The sequence below is a fragment of the Rhinopithecus roxellana genome, chromosome 16 (genome assembly GCF_007565055.1).
Source record: "Rhinopithecus roxellana isolate Shanxi Qingling chromosome 16, ASM756505v1, whole genome shotgun sequence".
NCBI lineage: Eukaryota > Metazoa > Chordata > Mammalia > Primates > Cercopithecidae > Rhinopithecus > Rhinopithecus roxellana.
Window position 1 is genome coordinate 21,111,964 of NC_044564.1, and position 26,062 is coordinate 21,138,025.

General features: G+C 39.5%; 1 protein-coding gene across 4 annotated transcripts in view; it reads right to left on the minus strand.

Moving 5' to 3' along the window:
* The window catches only part of FRMPD1 (FERM and PDZ domain containing 1), a 144,446-nt gene that overhangs the window by 38,472 nt on the left and 79,912 nt on the right, over positions 1-26,062 (minus strand). For 3 of the 4 annotated variants that reach the window (XM_030919919.1, XM_030919918.1, XM_030919917.1), the window contains exon 2: positions 13,580-13,684. In XM_030919919.1, the coding sequence (XP_030775779.1) occupies positions 13,580-13,680 (101 nt within the window). In that variant the 5' untranslated portion in view covers positions 13,681-13,684. Of the gene's footprint in view, positions 1-13,579; positions 13,707-26,062 lie in introns of those variants that run through there. The other variant, XM_010369987.2, reaches the window with a different exon arrangement.

The window sequence follows — 26,062 nt, forward strand, 5'->3', positions numbered from 1 at the left end:
AGCTCTTCCTGACTTTTTTTCATTCTTTCTTTTTCTTTTTTTCTTTTTTATTTTTTTGAGACAGAGTTTTACTCTGTCACTCAGGCTAGAGTGCAGTGGCATGATCTCAGCCCACTGAAGCCCCCCACTCCTGGGTTCAAGTGGTTCTCATGCCTCAGCCTCCCAAGTAGCTGGGACTACAGGCTTGTGCTACCACACTCGGTTAATTTTTTGTATTTTTAGTAGAGATGGGGTTTCACCATGTCATCCAGGATGGTCTCAATCTTCTGAGCTCAAGTGATCTGCCCTTCGTCCTCCCAAAGTGCTGGAATTACAGGCATGAGCCACCACACCCAGCCTATACCTGATTTTTAAAAAACTTTTAAAGCTATGAAAAGGTTTTTCTAAATGCAATAAACAGTACTCTACACTAAAAGTCACAAATCAACATTTGACATTACAGGTGCAGTGCCTCATGCCTGTAATCCCAGCATTTTGGGAGGCTGAGGCTAATCACTTGAGTCCGGGAGTTCAAGACCAGCCTGGGCAACATGGCAAAACCCTGTCTCTACTAAAAATACAAAAAAATAGCTGGACGTGGTGGTGTACACCTGTGGTCCCAGCTACTCAGGAGGCTGAGGTTGCAGTGAGCTGAGATCACGCCACTGCTCTCCGGCCTGGGTGACAGAGTGAGACTATCTCAAAAACAAACAAACAAACAAACAAACAAACAATTTGGTGTTAAATTTTTTTAACAACAGGATAAGGATACCCTAGACTTACTTCTATTTAATGTAGTAGGTTAAATGCTAACAACAGTTATCAGGGAAGGAAAAATGAAAAGAGGAATAATGAGCATAGGAATGGAAAAGTACCACCTTATTTTTTGTTTTGTAGCAGATGACATTCACACAGAAAATGATGAACAAAGAAAATTTCTAGCGCCAAAAGATAAGTTTAGTGGAGATGCAGGATAGAAACACAAAACACAGCCACAAAAAGCATTAAACAATTCATTAAAAGCAGATTAGCTGAATGTACATTCGTTGTTAGGCATTCTTAATGAGTGAATGCTAAATATCTAGAAAATGCCAAGAAAGGATTCAAGTAACAAAACTAGTGAGGTGTACTAATGTAATGCAGGGGAAGAAGGATTTATTTAAAGTAAATAATATAACTTTCCTTAAAGCAATAAAGGAAGACACAATAATTGGGTTAAAGTTATGCTGGGTTCCTGGATGGAAACACTAAGTATCAAAAAAAAAAAAAAAAAAGTTCTAAATTAAACAGAGATTTAATGTAATATCAATAAAAAATCCTTCCAGATTAAAAAACTTGACAAATTGATGGTAATCACAGCAATAACAACAATAATAATAACATTTATGAATACTAACTATATTTTAGGGAGTGGTTTAACATATATATATATATCAGTCAACCCTCAAAATAGACTTGTGAGGTGGGTACAATTATTATTCCTGTTTTATAGGTAAAAAGACTAAATCTTGCTCTGAGAGATTTTAACTTGCTTAAAGACACACAGCTGGGAAGCAGGTGTCAAATTGGGGCTACTTTCTTCAATAGGCACACTAGCGCAACTTCTAGAGCAGTGCGGTCCAAATGAAATACACATACCGCAGACGTAAATTTAAGTCTTCTAATAGCTACATAAAAACAGGGGAAAAAAAAGTGAAATAAATTTTAATAACATATATTTTATTTAACTCAATATATCCAAAATAGTATCATCATTTCAACTTGTAATACACAAAATTATTGATGATTTTGCATTCTTTCATATTAAGTCTTTGAAATCCAGCATCTATTTCACACTTACAGCACATATCAATTTGAACTTTAAATTTCTATCAGAAATACTTAGATTTCAGAAAAGTTACAGTTGAAAAGCAAGCACTCCTTTCAGACAAAGGCAATAATCGAAACTGCATGGTGTGGCTTTCACCAATGAAATTGAATAGAAATTCTAGAAAGTCCTTTAAGTGTCTGGAAGTTTCCTAAAAGACTAAACATGGTGTACAACATGATCCAGCAATTCCACTCCTGGGTATGGACTGGAGAGAAATGAAAATATATGTCCACACAAAAACTTACACATGAATATTTATAGCAGCATTTTCTATAAATATCCAAAAGTGAAAACAACTCAAATGTCCATCAACTAATGACATGGATAAATAAAATACAGTATTCCACAACAGAATATTTGGCAATGAAAAGGAATGAAACATGGATGAATCTGGCTAAGTGAAAGCCAGTCACAAATGACCACATATTGTATGATTCCATTAATGTGAAATATCTAGAATAGACTAATCTATAGAGACAGAAAGTAGATTAGTGGTTGTCCAAGGCTTCAGGGAGGGAGGTTTGGGAAGTTTGGGAGTCACTGCTAATAGGTATGGGTTTCTTTTGTGGGAGATGAAAACCTTCCAAAATGGACTCGTGACAGTTGCAGATCTCTTGTGAATACACTAAGAACCATTGAACTGTACACTTCAAATGGGTGAATTGTATGGTATCTAAATTATCTATCAATAAAGCAGTTGAAAATAAGTAAATAAAAAAATCCTGAAGTGGGGAAAGCCTATAATACAAATATATGAAGAATGGGCTTAAATACATATAGCAGATACCCACATCTCACATGCTCAAAGCAAGTGAATTGACAACTCTCACATGAAGAAAGCAAGCTGGAAATTAACACAGAAAATGTACAACCTTATTAAAGAAGCACACCCGAAAGGGCTATGGAGTACTATTATGTGTCATACCAAATATGAATAAAAATAATAAGGCCCAACCGTACTAGTCCTGAGATTAAAGCATGACAATACAAACTGGCAATTCAATCTCTCTAGGAAATCACTGGTGAAACTGTAACATTAATTTAAACTTTAAATTTGATCTTCTGTTTCCATGTTGACTGGTATTCCATGAAGTGATGACCACAAAGGAAAAAATACCATATTGTTTATCTTGGACCATGAGTTCCTAGAAGACAAGGGTGGCACCCATTCATCTCCGTGTCTCCCATGCCTAGTAAAGTTCTAGAATAGAGTATGAGCTCAATAAACCCTGGCTCTTGAGTATTGAAAAATATCAATCTCAGCTTTATTTAGAATAGTGAGAAAACTCAAAACAACCTGACAGGGAATAGATAAACCAAACACAACAAAGAATGACCTCGAAGACCCTACATCAAAAAGTATTATGGGCCTACAAGCTTCAGACATACAAAGAAACACAACCTAGAAAATACCCTTCCATAGCACTGTGTAAGCTATTGTTTACCTTTCCCAAGTGAGAGCTGGAATTATTCTCCTCCTAATAATTCCCCACCACCCACAGAACAAAAGCCAAACTCCTCAACCTTGCCCTCATGGACTTGTGTCCTGAGGCTTCAGTCCCTAGCCAGCATCCACCCACCACTCCCCTTCCCAGGCCTTCACTCCAGACTGATCTTATCTACTACACCAGTTTTACCCCTGGGCCTCAGCTCACACAACTACCTCTGCAGAAAGTGTGAGGCCAAGTCAAGGTCCAGCTCAAAGGTCACATCTTTCTTATCTGATTTCCTAGCCAGATGTAAATTCTCTCATCTTGGAGCTCTGACCCTCTCTTATGGCCCCGAGTATCCAAACCTTTATTTAAAGTTATCTAACTCCATATATTGTTACCATTAACAGATTGTTTATTCCTTGGAAACAGGAATCACATTTTATCCACCTCTGCATTTCTCACATTGTCAAATGAAGATCTTTGCTCACAGGAAGCAACAGTGCTTATTGGGCAAATAAACGAGCAAAATACTGTACACATCTAATATGGTACTGCTAATATAGTTGTACCTCTAATATAATTAGCAAAAGGTGAAAATGCATACACAACAAGTAATAAACAGCAATTTGAATATAAGTAACAGAGATGAAAGTTTGTCATTTTCCTTTTGTTTGCTCAACCCTATGACTATTGCCCTAATCAGAACTTATCTTCTCCAGGTCTCAGAGCTCAGTAAATGGTATCATAGGGATAATGACAATTGCTCAAGCCAGAATCCCAGAGTCATCCTTGACTTTCCCTGACTCTCATCCTTCAAATCACTCACAACATGAGAAGATCTCAAAAAGGGTCAATTTCTTTCCATCTCCACAGCCACCATTCTGTTTCAGGCCCCCCATCACCAGCCCTATTGACAGGTTTCTACTAGGCTACTAACTGGTCTCCCCACTTTCCATTCTCGTCTCTCCTGAATGATTCTCCATCTAGCCGCCAGACTGATTTTATAAACACAATTCTGTTCCTGTGTCTCCCCTGACTGAACGGCCTAATCCAAAATCCTGAATATGGCTTAATACAGCTCCTGCCCATCACTCCAGCCTCCAGGACGAAGCCATTCATTCTCTTTGATATTTTTGTTCCAGCCAAACTAGTCTCCTCTAAGTTCCTCAAACACATTGGCCTTTGGACAAGCTCTTCCCTCTGTCTAGAATGACTCACCTGCCTCCAAAACACACACACACACACACACACAACTTCCCCAACATATCCAATCATGCTCTCTACCTGCCCAACTCCTATTCAGTCTTCGGATTTTGGTGGAAATATCTCCTTCTACTAAATGTACCTACAGACCAGTGCAAAGTCTCTTGTTCTCTCTGGACTAGTTTGTGTAGCAAGAACCACATATTTCTTGTCTCATGTGCTGAACTCAGTACCAGTCATAGAGTAGGGCTTAATAATTGTTTGGAGAACAAAAGAAAGAACAAACCTTACTACAGGGTTTCAACAGAATCCATTTTGATGGTTTTCAAATGGGCAGGCTCTGTTATCTTCCATTTAGAAGAGTGCGGTCCTCCACAATGGTGGACAAATAACATTGCACTGTATTGACTAATCCCTGGACAGTGTCAGTGGCTTTGGCCCAAAGTCTGGATTTGACATTTTCCCCAAAGGCCATGTTCTAGCTTTTGTTTGGAAAGGGATTAACCTAAGTACATGACCAAACCATGGCCTCTCCTCATAGAGAACATTTAATATTGACAGTAAGCTAAAGGAAATGATCTCTGTAACAAAATTTCCTCCTCTGAAGCATCTTATAAATATCAAACTAAGCACTGATCTCAAAACATATTTCTGCTGCCTTTGTAATCGTTTCAAACCATAAACGTGAGGTCATTTCTGTGATCTTACACTGGAAGAACAGAAGCCCTATAGTTACACTAATTAAATTCCTGCCAGATAACTGGATCTCCCCTAAGGTAGAACCAGAACAAACATGTTACATTTATCATGAAAACAGTCTCATGTAGATGAACTCTTACTTTTCATAGCTCATAAGTTTATATTGAGCTGGTTAATAACACTGAAAAGGAAAACTACCAGATGAATACTGATTGCACTTCAAATATTCTCTGGCTTTCTATCTGTTCTCTGATATGTTGGAAAATATACTCTACCTCTATCCTGTAACAACAAAGAATTCACCTCTGAGTTCCAGCAGGATGTGGAGAAACAATTTTGAATCTATGTTTAAACACTTTATTATGTTCAGCTTGAGTGATTTCAAAAGCTAAATCTGGTATAAACTGGATTTCATAATGTAAAGACTATTCAGAGAAAGCAGAAATAGAGGCAGTAGTCTGTACCAGAAGGAAATGTAGCATATAATCACAATCATAGGAATGTGCTTGTGGTTGTAACAATTTCTAGGGGGCCATTCACGGTGGAGATTGTGAGGGCAGTGCTCCTACAGTTGAAAGGAGAAATTCTTCCATTATTACTTTAAAAACAGGATTCAGGAAATAATGGCAACTCCGCAGATGTAGTCCAGGAGCCTTCCAGACTATCCTCAAATCTTTCTACTTTTGCCTATGGGTCAAGACATAATAAAAAAAATTGGTGGCTGAAAGGGTCTTTCTACACCATTAATAGTATTAGAAAGGTCGATAATATTAGAAAGGTTTTAACCAAAACCATTTTTAAAATTAGTGCATAGACTACTTATAATTGTAATAACCAAGTAAGTTTGGAAAGTGTGTAAAACCAGCAGCAAGGGCTTCTGAAACTAACATGCCAAAATGTGTGTATATGTGTGTGTGTGTACATATGTGTGCCTTGTGTGCCTATGTGCACACATGCGTGGGTGTGTACACATGTATGCATGTATGTGCCTTGTGTCATTGTGTGTGTAGACATGCATGTATGTTCATTAGTATTAACATTCAAGATAAATTCAAAGAAATCATCTTTTCAAGATACAACCAAGCAGTGAAGAAAGCACAAAGTCACATAAAGTTCTTTATGCTTCTTTAGATCTTGCTCTATAAAGCCAACATTTCTAGATTAAGCATAAGAGAATTTAGTAAATCTTGGTGGGGTGCGGTGGCTCATGCCTGTAATCCTAGCACTTTGGGAGTCTGAGGTGGGCAGATCACTTCAGATCAGGAGTTCAAGACCAGCCTGGGCAACATGGTGAAACCCCATCTCTTCCAAAAATACAAAAATTAGCTGGGTGTGGTGGCGCACGCCTGTAATCCCAGCTACTCAGGAGGCTGAGGCACGAGAATCACTTGAACCCGGGAGGTGCCAGTTGCAGTGAGCCAAGATCGCAACACTGTACTCCAGCCTGGGCAACAGAGCAAGACCCTATCTCAAAAAAAAAAAAGAAAAAGAAAAAAAGAGACAGAGTGAATTCAGTAAATCTCATGCTTATTTGTTTTAATAGTATAATAAAATGATTCTAAAGTTCATATGACAGAATAGATGGGTAAGAATAAAAGCATTGAAAATGAAGAGTAATAAAAGCTTAGTTTAATAGGTAATGAGGCTGGTCACAGTGGCTCACGCCTGTAATCTCAGCATTTTGGGAGGCTGAGGCCAATGGATCACTTGAAGTCAGGAGTTCGAGACCAGCCTGGCCAACGTGATGAAACACTGCCTCTACTAAAAACACAAAAATTAGGCTGGGCATGGTGGCTCACGCCTATAATCCTAGCACTTTGGAAGGTCAAGGCGGGCGGATCACCTGAGGTCAGGAGTTTGAGACCAGTCTGACCAACATGGAGAAACCCCGTCTCTACTAAAAATACAAAAATTAGCCAGGTGTGGTGCCACATGCCTGTAACTCCAGCTACTCGGGAGGCTGAGGCAGGAGAATCACTTGAACCCACGAGGCGGAGGTAGTGGTGAGCCAAGGTCACGCTGTTGTTGCACCCTAGCCCTGGCAACAAGAGTGAAACCCATCTCAAAAATAAATAAATAAATAAATACAAAAATTAGCCGGGTGTGGTGGTGCATGCCTGTAATCCCAGCTACGTGGGTGGCTGAAGCAGGAGAATCGCTTGAACCCAGGAGGTGCAGGTTGCAGTGAGCCAAGATCACACCACTGCACTCCAGACTGGGCTACAGAGGGAAACTGTATCTCAAAAATAAAAAATAAAAAGGATAATGAGATGCATAATACCATTATAATGTAAGTAATTTTAATACAGCTGTGTAAAAGTAGGCAGTTAGATCAATGAAACAGAATAGCCAGCCCACAAACAGGTCCAATCTCCCACTCACAGATGCCAGAACTTCACATACAATAAAGGAGGGGTCAGTAAAGAATGAATCGGCCAGGCGCGGTGGCTCAAGCCTGTAATCCCAGCACTTTGGGAGGCCGAGACGGGCGGATCACGAGGTCAGGAGATCGAGACCATCCTGGCTAACATGGTGAAACCCCGTCTCTACTAAAAATACAAAAAACTAGCCGGGCGACGTGGCGGGCGCCTGTAGTCCCAGCTACTAGGAAGGCTGAGGCAGGAGAATGGCGTGAACCCGGGAGGCGGAGCTTGCAGTGAGCTGAGATCGGGCCACTGCACTCCAGCCTGGGCGGCAGAGCGAGACTCCGTCTCAAAAAAAACAAACAAACAAACAAAAAAAAGAATGAATCAAGAAGGCAAAGATCACTCACAGTTAACGGTGATATGAATGACTACTTACTATTTTGGAAAAAAAAAACAGTTAGATCATCATCTCCTAGCATATACTAAAATAAACTCCAACTTAAATAATTAAACATAAACATTTTAAGCTGTTAAATTGAATTGAAAATAAAACTTTTATTGGATGAAGATTTTTGTAAGCTTAGAAGCAATGAAAGAAATTGTGAAGGAAAAGAATCCCATTTAACTATGTAAAAATGGAAACTTCTGGAAAGAAAAAATTGGTATTAGTAGTAGTAGTAGTAGTAGTTTTGAGACGGAGTCTCACTTTGTTGCCCAGGCTGGAGTGCAGTGGCTCACACAACCTCCGCCTCCTGGGTTCAAGAGATTTTCCTGCCTCAGCCTTCTGAGTAGCTGGGACTAGAGATGCACGCCACCATGCCTGGCTAATTTTTGTATTTTTAGTAGAGATGGGGTTTCACTATGTTGGCCAGGCTGGTCTCGAACTCCTGACCTTGCCCACCTCGGCCTCCCAAATTGCTGGGATTACAGGCTTGAGCCACCACGCCCAGCCGAAAAATTGGTATTATTAAGTGGAAAAATACATTATCTTCAAGTCTTTGTCATTTTATCACTTCTGTAGTCACACAAAGCTATAAAGAAGACAACCATTTGATTGAAAGCAAATGGTTAAAAATTAGTTTATGATGTAATGTCACTGTGTTGCAGCTTTTATTAAGCAGTTGGCATTGCATTATTTACATAGAAATTCAAAACATGTCACAGAGACCATTTGGGAGGTTAGCTATTTCTAAAAGAACACCGATACTGTAAATGTTATTTTCCTGTTGGAAAACGAAATCGAGTGGTAACAGAGGAGTCATCCTTATCATATCTGCACAATTTCCCATTCCTATAATTATAGGTCTCCCCAGTTCACTCCTACCCAACCATGGACACTCATTTAAACTAAGGGCTACCAACTGAATTTGACTAATGAATGTAACAATAACCACCTACTGAAAATTAATTTAAAATGTAAGAAATCACAGGAACTTTGAAAGTTGATACCACTCCTCAGTAAAATACCTGTTTAAGAGTCTCTATAAAGCTCTAACATTACCCTGTGTGTATAAAAGTTATCAATTTGTTTAGTAATGCCTGGAAATGGAAATGGTTATTTTTGACTAATTTACTCCTAGACAACTCACTTAGAGCCACAGATAAAGTTTAAATTTTATGGGAAAAAAATGCCAATGACAAGTAAAGCAAGTATAACTGGCTGAAATGACTGAGTTTTTAAAAGTCAGAAAAAAACAGAATCACTAAAATATGCATGTAAAATTATGTGACTACAGATGCATATCTGTGTTTCTTCTTTCTGCACTATAGAAGTCATTTCAATACACTTCCTTGATTTCTTGCCCCAGCTACCAGGAAATTCAGGGCTAATGTTAGTATTCAAATGCTAAATCCTTAAGTCTGATTGGTTTGCAATCTATTTCTAACATTTCTTATTTTAATTTTCCCATGTTTTAAAAATGTAATCATTAAAAATTCCTTTTGGAAGAAGGAGGGATGGGCATTTAAAATATATTTCGATGAATAATACAGTCCCCTACTGTGAAAGCTCTTAATCAGTAAAAATTTATTGAATGTCTGTTACATACTATGGACTCTGTTAGGGCTGAGGATACTTTGTGAGACAAAACAGTCAGGGTCCCTTGTCTCATACATGACAGGAAGGTTGGGGGAGAAAAGCCATATGATGGCAGAGGTGATAATGAACAGGTAAATAAATATATACATAATTATAAAGTGTGATGAGCAGGTAAGTATCCTGGAGGAAACAATCAAGAGAATGGACTCCCTGTGCCTTGGGTGGTCAGGAAAGGCCTCTTAAAGAAGGTGATGTTTAAATTTAACCTGATGAAGAAGGACCTGCCATAAAAAGAGGAAGTAAAAGAACTTTCCAGGCCAACTGAACAGCAAGTGCAAAATCCCTGAGATAGGAAAGACCTCGATGAGTTCTAGATACTTTTTAAAAAGCAAAACAATGGAGAATGGTGAGCAAGGAGGGAAGAGGAACAAGGTGAGGCTGGACAGTTGGGCTGGGGACAGACTGTGAAGAGACTTGTAGGTTATGGCAAAATGGTAGGTGGGCCACTGAATGGTTCGGGGTGGGGTAGGGTGGGGTAGAGCTGGGAGCTAGCATGGGACAGGAACATTTTACATTTTGAAAAGTCCACTAGGCCGGGCGCGGTGGCTCAAGCCTGTAATCCCAGCACTTTGGGAGGCCGAGATGGGTGGATCACAAGGTCAGGAGATCGAGACCATCCTGGCTAACCCAGTGAAACCCCATCTCTACTAAAAAATACAAAAAACTATCCGGGCGAGGTGGCAGGCGCCTGTAGTCCCAGCTACTCAGGAGGCTGAGGCAGGAGAATGGCGTAAACCCGGGAGGCGGAGCTTGCAGTGAGCTGAGATCTGGCCACAGCACTCCAGCCTGGGCGACAGAGCAAGACTCCGTCTCAAAAAAAAAAAAAAAAAAAGTCCACTATAGCTGCAGACTAGAGAATCAGCTAGAACAGGGAAAAAGCAAGTGAGTGATCCTTGCAGGGCTCCCAGGGACAGAGAGGTGGACAGTTCTGAAGGCAAACTGACAGGAGCTGCTGATGGGGTGGGTGCAGGGGATTCAAGGAGTCAGGATGATGCTCAGGTTTCTTGACTAGGCAACAAAGTGGTAGGTGGTACCATTTAGTCTATCCCTAGGAAATGAAATTATTTACCTCACACTCAGCTTTTTCAGTTATTGATGATTTTCTAGTAATCTAAGGACACCAAGGATTAAGAGATGAGAAGAAATTCACGCAAGGCTACAAATGATTTATCCTAGAAACGTGGAAATTATGTCTTCCATGGGCACTGACAGGAAACTTTCTCTCTTTGTTTTTCTCTTTCTCAAGCACTTGGAAAGCAAAACTCCCTAGACACAAGGGAAGATGTTTAATATCATTAACCACCAGGGAAATGCAGACAAAAACCACAGTGGGACACCACTCCACACCCACTAGAATGGCTACAATAAAAGAGATAACAGCAAGTGTTGGCAGAGATGTAGAGGCACTGGAACTCTCATATACTGCTGGTGGAAATGTAGAATTGTATGGCCACTCTGGGAAACAGTCTGGCAGTTCCTCAAAAGACTAAACAGAGTTGTTATGTGGCCCAACTATTCCACTCCTAAGTATATACTCAGGAGAAATGAAAATATATGTTCAAACAAAAACTTTTACACAAATGTTCATAGCAGCATTATTCATAATGGTCCAAAAGTGGAAATGACTCAAATGTTCATATGACATACATGCTCTATCTATCTATCTATCTATCTATCTAGTCTTATTTGACTTTATATATCAACCCAAATGTTTATGTTAAATCAACTGATGAATGAACAAAGAAAATATTCCATAATGGAATATTATTTGACAATAAAACAGAATGAAATACCAATCCACACTATGACATGTCATACTGATCCATGTCAGTATGATAAGCAAAAGAAGATAAGCAAAAGAAGAACACATTATGCTAAGTAAAATAATATATTATGCTAAGCGAAAGAAGCCAGTCACAAAAGAACACATACTGTATAATTCCATTTATGTGAAATATCCAAGACAGGCAAATCTATAGAGATAGAAAGTAGCATGGTGGCACGTGCCTGCAGTCCCAGCTACATGGGAGGCTGAGACACGAGAATTGCTTGAACCTGGGAGGCGGAGGCTGCAGTGAGCTGAGATCGCACCACTGCACTCCACCCTGGGCAACAGAGTGAGACTCTGTCTCAAAAAAGAATAAAAGAAAGTAAATTAGTGGTTACCTGGGACTGACAGAGGGGAGAATAGGAAGTGACTGCTAAGGGGCACAGGGTTTCTTTTTATAGTATTGAAAGTGTTCTAAAATTAGATAGGGGTGATTGTTGTCACCTTTCATTTATGGTCTGTGAGAAGGCAAGATGTTAAGAGGGTTCCAAGGTTAAATATCTAGGCAACGTCAAGTTAAACAGGTCTCTTTTTCTGCGGGACTTCTCAGAGCCTTTAATCTGTATTATGTGCATAATGTGTATAATAAATCACCATGTTGGGGGAGACAGAAGTAGGAAATAAGATGCATCATTTCTCAAACATGTATGGTCACAGAATCTCTTTTAATGGAGCAGCATCACACAGGACTAGGTTTTGCAGACCCCACTGTGGGAAACAATGTGCTTAGCAGTTTTTCCATTCATTCATCAAGCACTACCTAACCACCTACAACACTCATGCAAGACAATCACTTTTGGGCTATAGAGATGAGGCCAGTCCTTCCCTGACCTCACAGAAGGCAGGTCTAGAAAGGAAATGAATGGGCTCCAATAAGTTGAAGGCACCAGGGGGAGCACAATGCCAATGCTACAAATAAAATACTATGGGGTCCCATGGAGAAATTCATCCTGACTCTAGACTGAGGAACACTTCATGGAAGACCCAGCACTTCAGCCAGGCCTTCAGCTGTGGGGGGTTCTGGCCACATGGAGATGGGAGGAAGGGATCTGGCTCAGGAGCCCAGGTCCAAGGGGTGAAAGAGAAGACAGGGTGCTTGTAGTAGAACAATAAATGTTCCCTTTAGCTGGAGCACACTGTGAAGGAAGCAGAAGACAAATAGCTGGAAAGGATTGCGGCTTCAAATGTCAGACCAAAAGTGTTTAAGCTTCCTCCTATAATAAATGGGGACCCATCGAAGCTTTCTGAGCATGGGGTAAGAGTGGTCCTAAACAAGTCACTCTTTGAGCCTGAGGTGTTTCATCTGTAAAATGGAGCTAATTCTACCAGCCCCATTTTATCTGACCTGGGTGAGTGAGGATCACAGAACTTCGCCACAAGGCAGTGGAGCCCTGAGCAAAGTTTATTACTCAGCAGCAGAACAGCTGTTTTCAGTTCCTTTGGAAGAATGTGTGTCTCAGAAACACCTGACACGTGATATTTCATCTCTGTGGCAGGGCCAGATGGGAAATCCAAGCAAAAACGAACGCTTTGAAACAGATCATATCTGAAAGTTCTCCTGTAGCAGACAAATCAGATCGGTATTTGATTTCATTTTATTTTCTTTAGAATGACATAGGGACTGCAAGGAAGGAACAGCCGCTGGAAATGAAGACATGGAAAGAATATAAACAGCAGATTGCCTGACTTTCATGTCAAGTACTAAGACAAGAGGTGTGTGTGTGTGTGTGTGTGTGACAGAGAGAGAGATCAAAAGAGTGTATGTGTGTGTGCTCCAGAGAGTGTATATGCATGTGTGTACGAGTATGTATGAGTGTATTTCTGTGTGTATGTCTGTGTATGAGTGTGTTTGTAAATGTTGTAAATGTGTATGAGAGTTGGGGTAAGTGTGTCTGTGTGTGTAGGTACATGTTTGGGGTAGGGTACAGGGAAAAGCACTCCAGCAAAATTGCTGACTTGTTTACACTGCTCCCACCATATGGTGTAAGAACAAAGCAAGCCGGAGACAGCGATCCCAAGGTGCGGCCAGGACCGGCACAAGCTCCTCCCCCTGAGACTCCAAACCTTTATAGATAGAAATCTCTGCAAACCCAGGAGCCTTACCGGGCCGAGCTGTCCCGGGAGCGCCGAAGCCATCTTGCCACCATTTGTTCTATTCTATGTGCTTTCCGTGTCTGGAATAAACTGGTCTCCAGCTCTTCCATTTACCTAAAAGGAAGAAGAGTGTTCTTAAGATGCTAACCAAAATATTATAAAGAGGATTTTGATGAATCAGGATGATGCTTCCTTTATTTGCCCATTGTAAGACACGCTGATCGCATAACGTGTTCTTCTTTTGTCTAAAATCAACATAAACAGGTGCTCAGTGTCCACAGAGTGAACAACTTGAGTAACCCTTAATCTTGCAGCAAACAGACTGGGTTTGTGTCTTAAACAGTTAAACATAAGGATGAGAGAGTAAAATAGATAACATTTCTCAAACTCTGTGACTGTGACCCATAGGAAGAGATATACCTTACCATGTGACACTGTCCTTCCCTCTCCCAACTATGTGTGCAACCCTGGACAATGTGGTTCAGTTTTGCCTGCATCAGAACCCCATGGACATGGAAGCATTCATCACGTTGTGCAGATTCCTCTGAGCGCTGCTGCTTTTGTTCAATCTTTTATATTTAATTTTTGAATAAGTATTTCACTTACATAATTCAACACTAGCTTATAAAAAAGATATACAGTTACTGTATTGTGTGCTTAAAAATTTAAGAGGGTAGATCTCAAGTTAAGTGTTCTTATCACAATAAAAAATATGTAGACAGTGAAAAGTCTGTCTTACACCCTTCCTTGCTCCCACCCACCCAGTTCCCATGCCCATATGTAATCACTGCTCTTGTTCTCCATTCGTCCTTCCAGAGTTTCTTTTCTTTCTTTCTTTCTTTTTTTTTTTTTTTTTTGAGATGGAGTCTCGCTCTGTCACCCAGGCTGGAGTACAGTGGCACAGTCTTGGCTCACAGCAACCCCCACCTCCTGGGTTCAAGTTATTCTCCTGCCTCAGCCTCCCAAGTAGCTGGGACTACAGGTACATGCCTTTGCACCTGGCTAATTTTTATATTTTTAGTAGAGATGGGGTTTCACCATTTTGGCCAGGCTGGTCTTGAACTCTGACCTCAAGTGATCTGCCCTCCTCGGTCTCCCAAAGTGCTGGGATTACAGGCATGAGCCACCGCACCCAGCCTGTCTTATTCTTTTAAAAAAATTATCTTGGAACACTTTTAGATGTATAAAAAGGTTGAAAGATAATACAGGGTTCCCATATCCCTTCATTCAGCTTTCCCTAATATTAACATCTTACAAAATTATTGTACCTTTGTAAAAATTAAGAAATTAACATTGGAACAACATTTTTAACTGAACTACAGACTACGTTCAAATTTTACCAGTTTTTCACTAATGTGCTTTTTCTGTACCATGATCCAATCTAGGATACCATGTTGCATTTAGCCAGCTTTGTTAATTTTCCCCCAATGCCATTTCATCTGCTCTAGAGCAGCAGTCTCCAACCTTTTTGGCACCAGGGATCAGTTTTGCAGAAGACAATTTTTCCCCAGACGGTGGGGGGGGGGGTGGGATGAAACTGGCATCATCCCAGATTATCAGGCATCAGATTCTTATAAGGAGCATGCAACCTAGATCCTTCCCATGTGCATTTCACAATAGGGTTCAGGCTCCTATTAGAATCGAATGAGCTGCTGATCTGACAGAAGGCAGAGCTCAGGCGGTAATGCTCACTCCTGCTGTGGGTCCTGGTTCCTAACAGGCTGCGGACCAGTACTGGTCCACAGCCCGGGGGTTGGAGAACCCTGCTCTAGAGCATGAAAAAGGTAAGATTCCTACATCTTTTTAAGGTGCCAGTACAACACTGATACAAATTCTGATAAAAACAATATAATAGGATAAAAATATAATCTCCCTTATGAAAATAAAAGTAAATATACCACATAAAATATTAGCACAGAGAACCCAACAGCAATCAACAGAGGAATCATGGGATCTATACCAGGGATACAACGAAAGAGAACTAACCAGGTTATAAGAATGAAAACACCCTAACTGATCACTTTGAAAACCTGTAGACACACTTTTCAGGCAAATGGAAGCCAAATACAAATTAGTGGGTAAAAAGGCTAACATGAACATAGGCTGTAACCAAAAACAAATTCGATTTAGATCAACGATAGTCAGTCTAGCTTTACTCTACAATGGGGACATGAGACCTGAACACTGTCTTCAGTTCTAGGCATCTCACTTTTTAAAAAATATAAAAAGAATAACAGAAAGTAGATTTCTGATTAAACACTGTGAATTGAGACAAGGTCTTAATTTCTTCTTCCTAAATCCTATAAATCACAGTAAAGAAACAAAAACATATAAACCGATAGGATAATGAATACAGAAGAAAAGACAATAGATGACAGATGTCAATAATGTTTGGAAGAAAGTGTTTCGAAGAGAGCCATCTGAAATAGAAGGAGTAAGTACAACTCTTCTGTTTTCAAAACAAAGAAAACAGAAAGCTATGTGCCTTCAGAGGGGGATTCTGATGAAAAATGAGCTGGTAACTGGGCGTGGTAGCTCAGGCCTATAATCCCAGCACTTTGGGAGGCTGAGGGGGAAGATTGCTTGAGTCCAGAAGTTCAAGACCAGCCTGGGTGACATGACGAAACCCCATCTCTACCAAAAATACAAAAATTAGCCAGGCATGGTGGCGCACACCTGTAGTCCTAGCTACTTGGGAGACTGAGGTGGAACGATTGTTTGAGTCTGGGAGGTGGAGGTTGCAGTAAGCTGAGATCATATCACTGCACTCCAGCCTGCGCAGCAGAGTGAGACCCTATCTCAAGAAAGAGAAAAAGGAAGGGAAGGGAAGGGAAGGAAAGGGGAGGGGAGGGGAGGGGAGGGGAAGGGAGGGAAAGAAGTGCTGACTTGCCCAGTGGCTCAGGAATTAGGGGCAGTAAGTACAAGAGAAAGAAGGATGAGCATAAGGCTGAAAATATGGAAATACCCACCTAGACAACTATCTCTTTCCCATCCTGCTGAAGACAAGAGGCTTATTTTTGGAGAAAACGAACAAGAGAAGCTTGGGGAGACTAGGCACAATAGATGGTATAAGAATGAAAATAGAAGAAGTAAGTAAAACTATTCTAACTGAATGACAAGACCTCTAGCCCCTTCCTGTGCCCAGTTCTCTGAATACTGTCAGCGAGTACTTTATATCCTGCTACGGTTTGAATGTGTCCCTGAAGTTTATGTGTTGAAAACTTAATTTCCATTGCAACAGGGTTGAGAGGTGGCACTTGTAAGAGGTGATTAGGTCATGAAGGCTGTGTCCTCATGAATGGATTAATGCCATTACTGTGGGAGTCAGTTCCTGATAAAAGGATAACTTTGGCCTCTTTCCACGCTCTCTTGTGTGCTCTTTTGCCCTTCCACCTTCTTCCATGGAATGATACAGTAAGAAGGCCCTTACCTGATGCCAGCACCTCAATATTAGACTTTCCAGCCTCCAGAACTGTCAGAAATAAATTTCTTTTCTTTATAAATTACCCAGTCTGTAATATTATATAGCAACACAAAACAGACTAAGACATGTCCCAAGCAAAAGATTAAAGAATCCTTCTCTGGAGGACTGAATAGCACCAGAGAAAAGACCTTCAGATACTGACATTTTCAGGATCCCTGCAGGGAAAAGGTAACTTGCTGCCAGATCATCTTGCATTGAAATGTATTAATCACTGAGCCAGACCCATCATACAAAGTTTCCAATTATTTGTTTTACTGCTTTATTCTTACTTATGAATAAATATTTAAGGAAAGTATGCATTATAAAAAACAGACCAAAACAAACAGAAAAATTCAGAAGAAACAGAGACAATGTAGAAAACAGATGAAAAAATTTCAATCTATAACTTAAATCTTCAAAAAGATAAAGTATTACATTCATGAAACAAGAAGAGGATTTTTTAAAATAAACCATCAGAGAATACGAATGAACACTTGGAAATTAAAAATAAGACAGCTAAACATTCAATTATTAATAAAAACAGAAAAAATATAGTCAATGAAAGACTGTAGGAAGAGTAACCAAAGCCAAAGACAGAGAAAACATAAAAGACAATAAATGTATAGTATCTGTCCAGGAAGTGTAATATTCATCTAATAAAGTTCCGGAAGTAGAAAATAAAGGAAATGGAGATAAGGAAACTGCCAAATAATTCGATAAAAATTTCCCAAAGAACTTAAATTTTCAGATTAAGAATATATACTAATTGCCCACCTTAGTGAATGAAAAAAGACCCACATCAAGTAACAACATTGTAAAATTTCAGAAACTAGAAACAGAAAATATCTTCTAAACTTCCAGAGAGAGAAAAAAAAAAGATCACATACAAACAATTGAAATTAAAAACGGCACTAAACTTCTCAGTAATAACAATGGAAGCTGGGAGACATTGGAGTTCTCACATTTTTGAGGGAAAAGTATTCTCAATCTAGAATTCGATACCCTGTCAAACTACCAATCAAGTACAAAAGACATTTTTAGATTTTAGATATTCAGGTCTCTAAAATTTTACCTTTCATACATCCTTTCTCAGGACGCTGACAGAGGATGTGCTCCTGCAAAACAAGGAAGTAAGGAAAAAAAAAATGAGATCCAGGATATTAGGGATGGAACATAGATAAGAGGCAAAAGAAGCATCCCGGATGACTGTGAAGGGATGCATTAAGGTAACACCCGTATAAAAGACCCAGAGAGTAACTATTGAGATGCATGAAGACAGAGGTCTTAGGGAAAAGAAATAGAAATGAATAAGTTGTCTGATGTGTTTGTGTAGAAAATTTCACTGAGAGGCTCTTGGAGGGTATGGGAGAATTAGCAATAAGTACATGAAAAACTAAGCAGATCAAAAACAGAGGGAATTATGAAATCCATGGAAAATAAAAAGTTGTATAAGAAAATAAAATTATAGTTCACTGCTTGGCTCAGCAATTAACAATATTTACATTGTCATGATAATGCAAACACTGAAAAATGGTTTCTCAAGAACAGTGATGTAATGATATCGGAATGACATGGTGAAGGGAAGCAAGGGTAGTAGCCTAAGAGCTAAATCCTCATTTATCATAATAATTAGATAATGTCCAAAATTAATAAATTAGAAAACAAGAATGCAAGCATATTTCTTAGAAATACGCAGGAAAATACCAGAAGAAATGACTAGAAGAGTTGAAAGAGCTTCTAAGAAGAGAAATTAAAGGGTGAGGAGGAGTGGGGCAGGAAATGCTGATTTCTATTATAAATCCTTAATACTATTTTATTAAATGATTTTTAATAATTTTTAACTTAGTTTTAAAAACTGAAGTAATATATGCTTCTAGTAATATACACAGAAAAATATAATGAAAATAAAATCACTGACAATTAGCTACAATCACTACCTCCCAATTAGTAAGTTAATTTTTCATTTTTCATGCTTACACATGTATATATGTTTCTTAATTAAAATGATATATTATACCTTCCCACTTATGATTTCATAAACATCATTCCATATTAATATTTAAGCATTTACACCATCGTTTAAATTGGTTATATGGTATTATTTTCTCTGACCATATCATAATTTATTTAATAAATCTATCATTGGACATTTATGTTGTTTCCAATTTTTCACTATTATGAAAGCTTTACAATAAAAATCCTTATTCGTGGCAAATGGCTACTTCCCAGATATTTTGGGGGGGATAAATTCCTAGAAGTGAAATTACTGGACATAAACATATGTCCACTTTTAAGAATTTGGATGTATATTGTTGAATTGCCTCCAAGAAGTTACCAATTTGCACTCCTGCCAGGACAGACTTTTTGAATACTATCACTTAAAAAATGTTGCCAGTAGGATGGAAATTATTTACTTAAATATTTATATTTTGAAAAACACAGAAGACAAAAGTAAATTATCCTCTATATTCTTATAAAAACTAGACATTGTCATTTTTAAAAATATTTGCTAATGGGATTGAAAGTAGCATTCAATTATTGGTTTAATATATATTTATATATAATTAAATATATATTTATATATAGGAAATGTATATACTTCTATGTTTCCCATATAAAAATATATTTCTTGTATATATAGGAAAATATTTTAAAAATTAAATATCACACATAAATCCATCACATTGAAAATTATACAAAATAAGCATCCTACTTCAAGTATCCAACCCATTCCCCTGGAGGTTAACACAGTTAACAATTTGGTACGTATTCATACTATCTTTGTCCTGAATTAACAGAGACCTATATCATGTATATTAACACATCTGTTCTACAAAAATAGTGTTATACTCAGTAGTCTGTACTTTGTATTTTTTAACCTGCAATTATATCCTGTATATCTTTCCAGATCAGAACTATGGACAGCTGTGTTTGGAGGTTATTTGATTACTAGCGCAGCTCAACATTTTTCATGTGCTCCTGGCCATTTGTGTTTATTTCTTATTACTTTACTGTTTCTGATTTTTCCTTATTTTTCTGCTGGAATGTTTGCCTTCTTGTCGCCAATTTGTAAAAGCTCTTTTATATAATAAGGATTATTTAATGTTCCTTTGCCAAGGATACAAAATAACATCATATTTCTTTGAGACTTACCATGGAGGATCAAGAATGTAGGTTATACTGTCCTGACAAAACAGAGACTAAACACAGAAGACAGAAGAATAAATGTCTAGCAAAACCCATGGGATATTGTTTTCAAATATCAACTGCCCCAGTCAGGGCCCCTCTAGGATCAAGTCCATTGGAAATTCTGCGATATTGATATTAACTTGGTCTGTCTTACGTCTGAGCATCACGCTTTCCTATGGGGTCTAGGAAAGGAGATATAAAAGCAAGTCATATGAAAACACATTGAAAAATCAAAGAATGTTTATTAAATAAAAACTTGGGGGTGGCCCACATGATCATGGTTCACAAAGAGCCCAAGGGCCACCATGTGGAAGACACATATTCCCCATGATTCTGGAATTTAGAGACAGAATTAATGGGGAAATGCCACAGCGCATGGGACTCCAGCTCAGACTAAGGCAAGAAATTCGTGTTCCTGGTAGATCCAAGCATGGAATGAGTTTCCTCAAGAATTGTTAAGATCTTGGACACTGAAGGTATTCCAGGGGAGGCTGCATAAACTGCATGAATACAGCAGAAGGGACACAAGGATGGTGGAGAGGGACACATCCATGGAATACATGGAGCAGATGACTCCTACAGTTCCCTCCATTCATGCAATCTGAGGTCTCCACTAGATCTGAGAGCCAGGCAAGATGGTATCTGTTGCAGTCTGTCTCAAAATTCAAAGCCCCACATTACCCAGAGTAGTTGGAAATCCTGAAGTAAGCACAGCACTGGAAGAAGCACGATGTCTGACCTCTACATTCTTATAGTTTCCACATGATTGCAGAGTTGTCAGGGATCTCAAACATATCCATCAGACTGAAGGCCATCGAGCCTTTCCATTCCTTTTGAAGGTCTTCAAACTACAGTGGTTACTTTTTAAGTAACTGCTGCCAAATACAATTTAGCTAATCGGTTTCTATAAACATACATGGTTCTAATTAAGAGAATTAATTTGCGTTATATATCTGGACTGTGGGTAGGCAGGTACCTTCATCCAGGGATCCCCAAAGACTAAACAAATGCCTACAACAACCAAGCCATTAAAAGTGCTCCTGACTCAGCAAGGTCTGAGCAGGAGAGTTTAAAGTCAAGAGAATGACCTGCTAATGGTTTTAATGTTAGCCTCTGGACTGCTGGGCTAATGGAAGGAAGTAAATGTCCATATCATCTAAAACGTTTGAATCTTCTCTACAGTCCCACTGCCAAGAAGTTATCTGGCCTCTTACGTTCTGTCATTCCCTGTTGGACCCATCTTATTGTTAGAAAGTTTCTTTACATAAAGCTGAATTCCATTCGTCTGCAGTTTCAGTCCTCCACACCAGTGCTGCCCTCTGGCCACTCCTACCACCACTGCCCCGAATAAATCAGCTCCCTTTCTGGATTTGAACATAGAAATCTTTCAGCCTTTCAGTCTCCTTTGTCCCAAATTAAACATCCTCAGCTCCTTCAACAGTTCCTTGTAATACAAGATCTTTTTAGAGCACACATCAACTTGTAAAAAATACCTTAAAAGGCATGAACCCTCAAACTGAACACAATTCTGGTTGCCTGGAACAATGTGAATATAGAAAGGCAAACTCTCTCAAAATATTTTGTAAATGGAGAAGAAGACTAAATATGTCAAAGTGATAGCTATTTTAAATGCAAACAGACAATTAAAAGGCATACAAAAAGGTGATAATAAAAGACTCCAGGAAACTAGCACAAGCTATTGAGAAATGAAAACATCAGTGGAGGCAGCAAAAGATAAAAGAGAAACTGAAGTGCCCAAAATCACTTGCACTAAATTGAAATTGTAACTAAAACTAGATAGCACTTCAAGAAAAACTGTCAGGCATAGAATCAGATTGAGGATCTCAACTTACAAATAATAGGGCCAGCAGAGAACATGGAAAAGGAACACACAAAATTGTAATCAAAGAAATAATGAAATGCAAATTTATTAAGCTGACAAATATGTTTCAAAAATAAAGAACACAAAATACAACTCTCAGTATGCCTCAAGGAAGACTCTTCACGTATCAACTCAAATTTTTAAACTGCAAAGATTAAAGAATCATGCTTAAAACCTGTTTTTAAAAAGGAAAAGAGAATGATCATTTGAAAAAGAAAGACTATGTTCATATATTTTGCAGCCTATTATTCAGGTATTGACTCAAGTTCATTATCTTTCTCTCTGGGAGATGTGAAAGTTTTATAAGTGCTACTTGAGACACTGTTCTTGAAAGACATTTTGGCTGGGCACGGTGGCTCATGCCTGTAATCCAAGCACTTTGGGAGGCTGAGCAGGGAGGATTGCTTCAGCCCAGGAGTTTGAGACCAGCCTGGGCAACATAGTGAAATCCTGTCTGTACTGAAAATAAAAAGTTAGCTGAACGTGGTGGTGCACACCTGTAATCCCAGCTAATCGGGAGCCTGACGTAGGAGGATCGCCTGAGCCCAGGAGGTTGAGGCTGCAGTGAGCCATGGTCGTGCCACTGCACTCCAGCCTGGGTGACAGAGTAAGACCCTGTTTCTAAATAAATAAATAAATAAATATTGGGGAATCATGCTTGACTCTTTTCCTGTTTTGTGTCCCACATTGATTCAGTCACCAAATTCTGTTATCTTGGTCCCAATTGTCTTAATCTGTCACCTCCTCTCCTTTCTCAGTGCTACTGCCTGAGTTCAAACTTTCATTCTATCTGAAGTACTACAATAACCCCCAGCCAGTCTCCTTACTCTTCATCAATCTGTCCTCCATGTGACTGCCAGATTGATATAAAATGTAAGTCTAATCACATCACTTTTATTTTCAAAATCCTCCAGTGGTTCCCCTTCATCTTTAGGACAAAGTCTGAGCTCAAGAATTATAGTAATATCAATAGCACAACTATGCCAACAACATTACCACTTACTATGTGCCAGGCACTAGGCTAAGCAATGTACACAGGTTATCTTATTTAATGCTTTTAATAATTCTCATTTACAAAAAAAAGAAACTGAGGCATGAAGAAGTTAAGTAACCTGGCTAAGAGCACACAGCAAAGAAGTGGCAGAACTGGAATTAAAAATCAGATTAGCTTGCTTGTCTCTGAAGCTGGACTCAGCCACTCCATCCCACTGCCTCCCCCCTGGCCTTGGGATGGCAGCCAAAGCCCTTTGTGATCTGGCCCTGCCTACCTGACAACTTCATCTCCCTCACACAACACTCTGCAGAACTGTATTACCTGTTGTTCCCCCGAAAGGCCTTGGTTTCTCATGCCCTCATGTCTCTGCAGATACTGTTTCTTTGCCTAGTCCATATCCTCTGCCTGCACACCCATCAAATTCCTACTCGCACTTCAATGAACAGGCACAGTAGTGGACTGGATTAGCACAGAACACTCCCCTCTCCAGCTTGTTTTCTCATCTGTAAAAACAATGATAATGATCCCTGCCCAGTTATCCATCAGGGTTGGTGTAAGGCTTACATTCCGTTATGCTGTGACAATGCTTTGAAACTATAAAGTTCTATGGAAACGTGCCCAAGAAACATCTCTTTTTCTGAGGTAGTGTAAGCTCAGTTGTGTGACCAAATTTGTGTGTGGCAAAAGTTTGAAGTAGAAGAAGTCGATTTCTGCCACAAAAAGGAATGAGGTCCTGATGCATGGTACAGCATGGATGAACCTTGAAAGCATTATGCTAAGTGAAAGAAGCCAGACACAAAAGGCTACATGATTTCATATAAATGTCAGACTCCATTTATATGAAATGTCCAGAACAGGCAAATGTATAGAGATAGATAGAAAATTGATTAGTGGTTGTGAAGGCAGTGAAGAAGGGAAATGGGAACTGACTGCCAATGGGTAAGAGATGTCTTTTTAAGGTGATAAAAATGTCCTAGAATTAGACAGTGGTGATAGCTGCACAATTTTGTGAATATTCTAAAAACCAATAATTGTATAATTTAAAGGGTCAATTTGATGGTATGTGAATTGTATCTTAATTTTAAAAATAAAAGAAAAAATGCTTATTTCTGGTGCCCAGCTTCACCCTTCTATCCTCCTTTCCTTGCCAGTAAGTAATAACCCCAACTCTGTAAGGAATCTGGTTTTTCTCACCTTTCCCCCATTTTTTCTTAGTAAAACCCTACAAGCATTAGAAGCACCAGGAAGACTGGTTAAAGCATAGATGTCTGAGCCACAGAGTTTCTGGTTCAGGAGGGCTAGGGTAGGGCCCAAGAACTTGCATTTCTAACGTCCCTCCAGATAAAACCTAGGGAATGCTGGAAAGAGCACTGAACTAGACATCAGGACACCTGGTTTCCTTCCTGGCTTTGCCATTAATTAAGCCTAGAATTGCACAAGTTGCCAAGCCTCTGGTTATCCCTTTATCTCAACATTGCATTTCTCTAAGTATCTGCCGATTGTAAAATTGTATTATGTTGTCACTGAAGTCTTCCAGGGATCCCCATCCCTAAAATCCAACATCTTCCTAGATGTCCAACTCCGACTCCCACCACTGCCCCCAAAAGACTGCTCTCTTGGCCAATTTGGGGAAGGAAGGAAACTAACATTTTCACCTGTAGATGTCACTCCTCATGACAACTCCACATAGGAATCCGTAACTCCATTTGGAAGACAAGAGGTTGAGGCTTGGAGAGGTTAAAAAACTTCCTCAAAGTGGCCTAGGGGAACCCAAGGCCCATCCTTCTCCCGTCATGTAATTCTCTGTTTCGAAGCTTCTCTGTCTCTCAAAAAAAGCCCCTAGGTAGCCCCTCTTGTGTCTTTGTTCTGATCTCTTCCACTTTCCAGGACTTATTCAAATCCTGTGTAACTGTCAACAGTTAGCTCAAACCCACCACATTTAGGACGGGTTCCTGGCCACCCACCTACCATGTTTCACCAGGTGACCCAATCACAGAGCTGCTGTGTGTAGTCTTGCTCTTCCAACAGCCTGTGACCATCTCCTTTATGCTCTTGTCTTGTGTTTTCTAACTTCATATGGATTCAGGTCTTGTTTTCTGTCCCTCAGACTATAAACTCCTTGAGGGTAGGGGAGAAAAGTACCCTGCTTCTTTACAATCCCTGCAGAGCCTAGCAGAATGCCTTCAGCTCAATCAAGATTTGTTGAATTAATAACGGCAGGTTACAGATGTCTGAACTGCTATGCTAAGACGAGAACCCCAGAACAATAAGCAGCTATAACTACTGAATCGTCTAAGTCCAAAGAAAAGCTATTGGCAGATATTTTTGGGAAGTTCACATTACATTTCTAATGTCAATCATTTGATGTTGCCTTGGTTCATTACCATGATCACAGCTAAGTGAGAGATAATGGGCTCACACATCTCCACGAATTTCTTAAAAAGAACTCAGATTACGATGATGCTTCATCAGAAAAACGACATTCTTAGAAAGGAAGGAAGGGGGACTTATCTATTAGACCACATGATTATTCCTCGAAGTGCAGTTACAACCAGGACCCCAGGAAGGAGTTTCAAACCCCTCTTCCCTACTCAGGGATCTCAGCCAAGTCTTTCACAGTATCACAGGCACTGATAGTTTAACCTCATAAGTCATTTCACCTGTGGCCATAAGAAGCTGAGGTAAAGTCAATTGTTTCTTTTCTTTTCTTTTCTTTTTTTCTTTTTTGAGACAAAGTCTGGCTTTGTCTCCCAGGCTGGAGTGCAGTGGCCCCATCTTGGCTCACTGAAGCCTCTGCCTCCTGGGTTCAAATGATTCTCTCACCTCAGCCTCCAGAGTAGCTGGGATTACAGGCACGTGCCACCACACTCGGCTAGTTTTCTTGTATTTTTAGTAGAGACAGGGGTCTTGTTATATTGCCCCAGCTGGTCTCAAATTCCTGGCCTCCAGTGATCCACCTGCCTT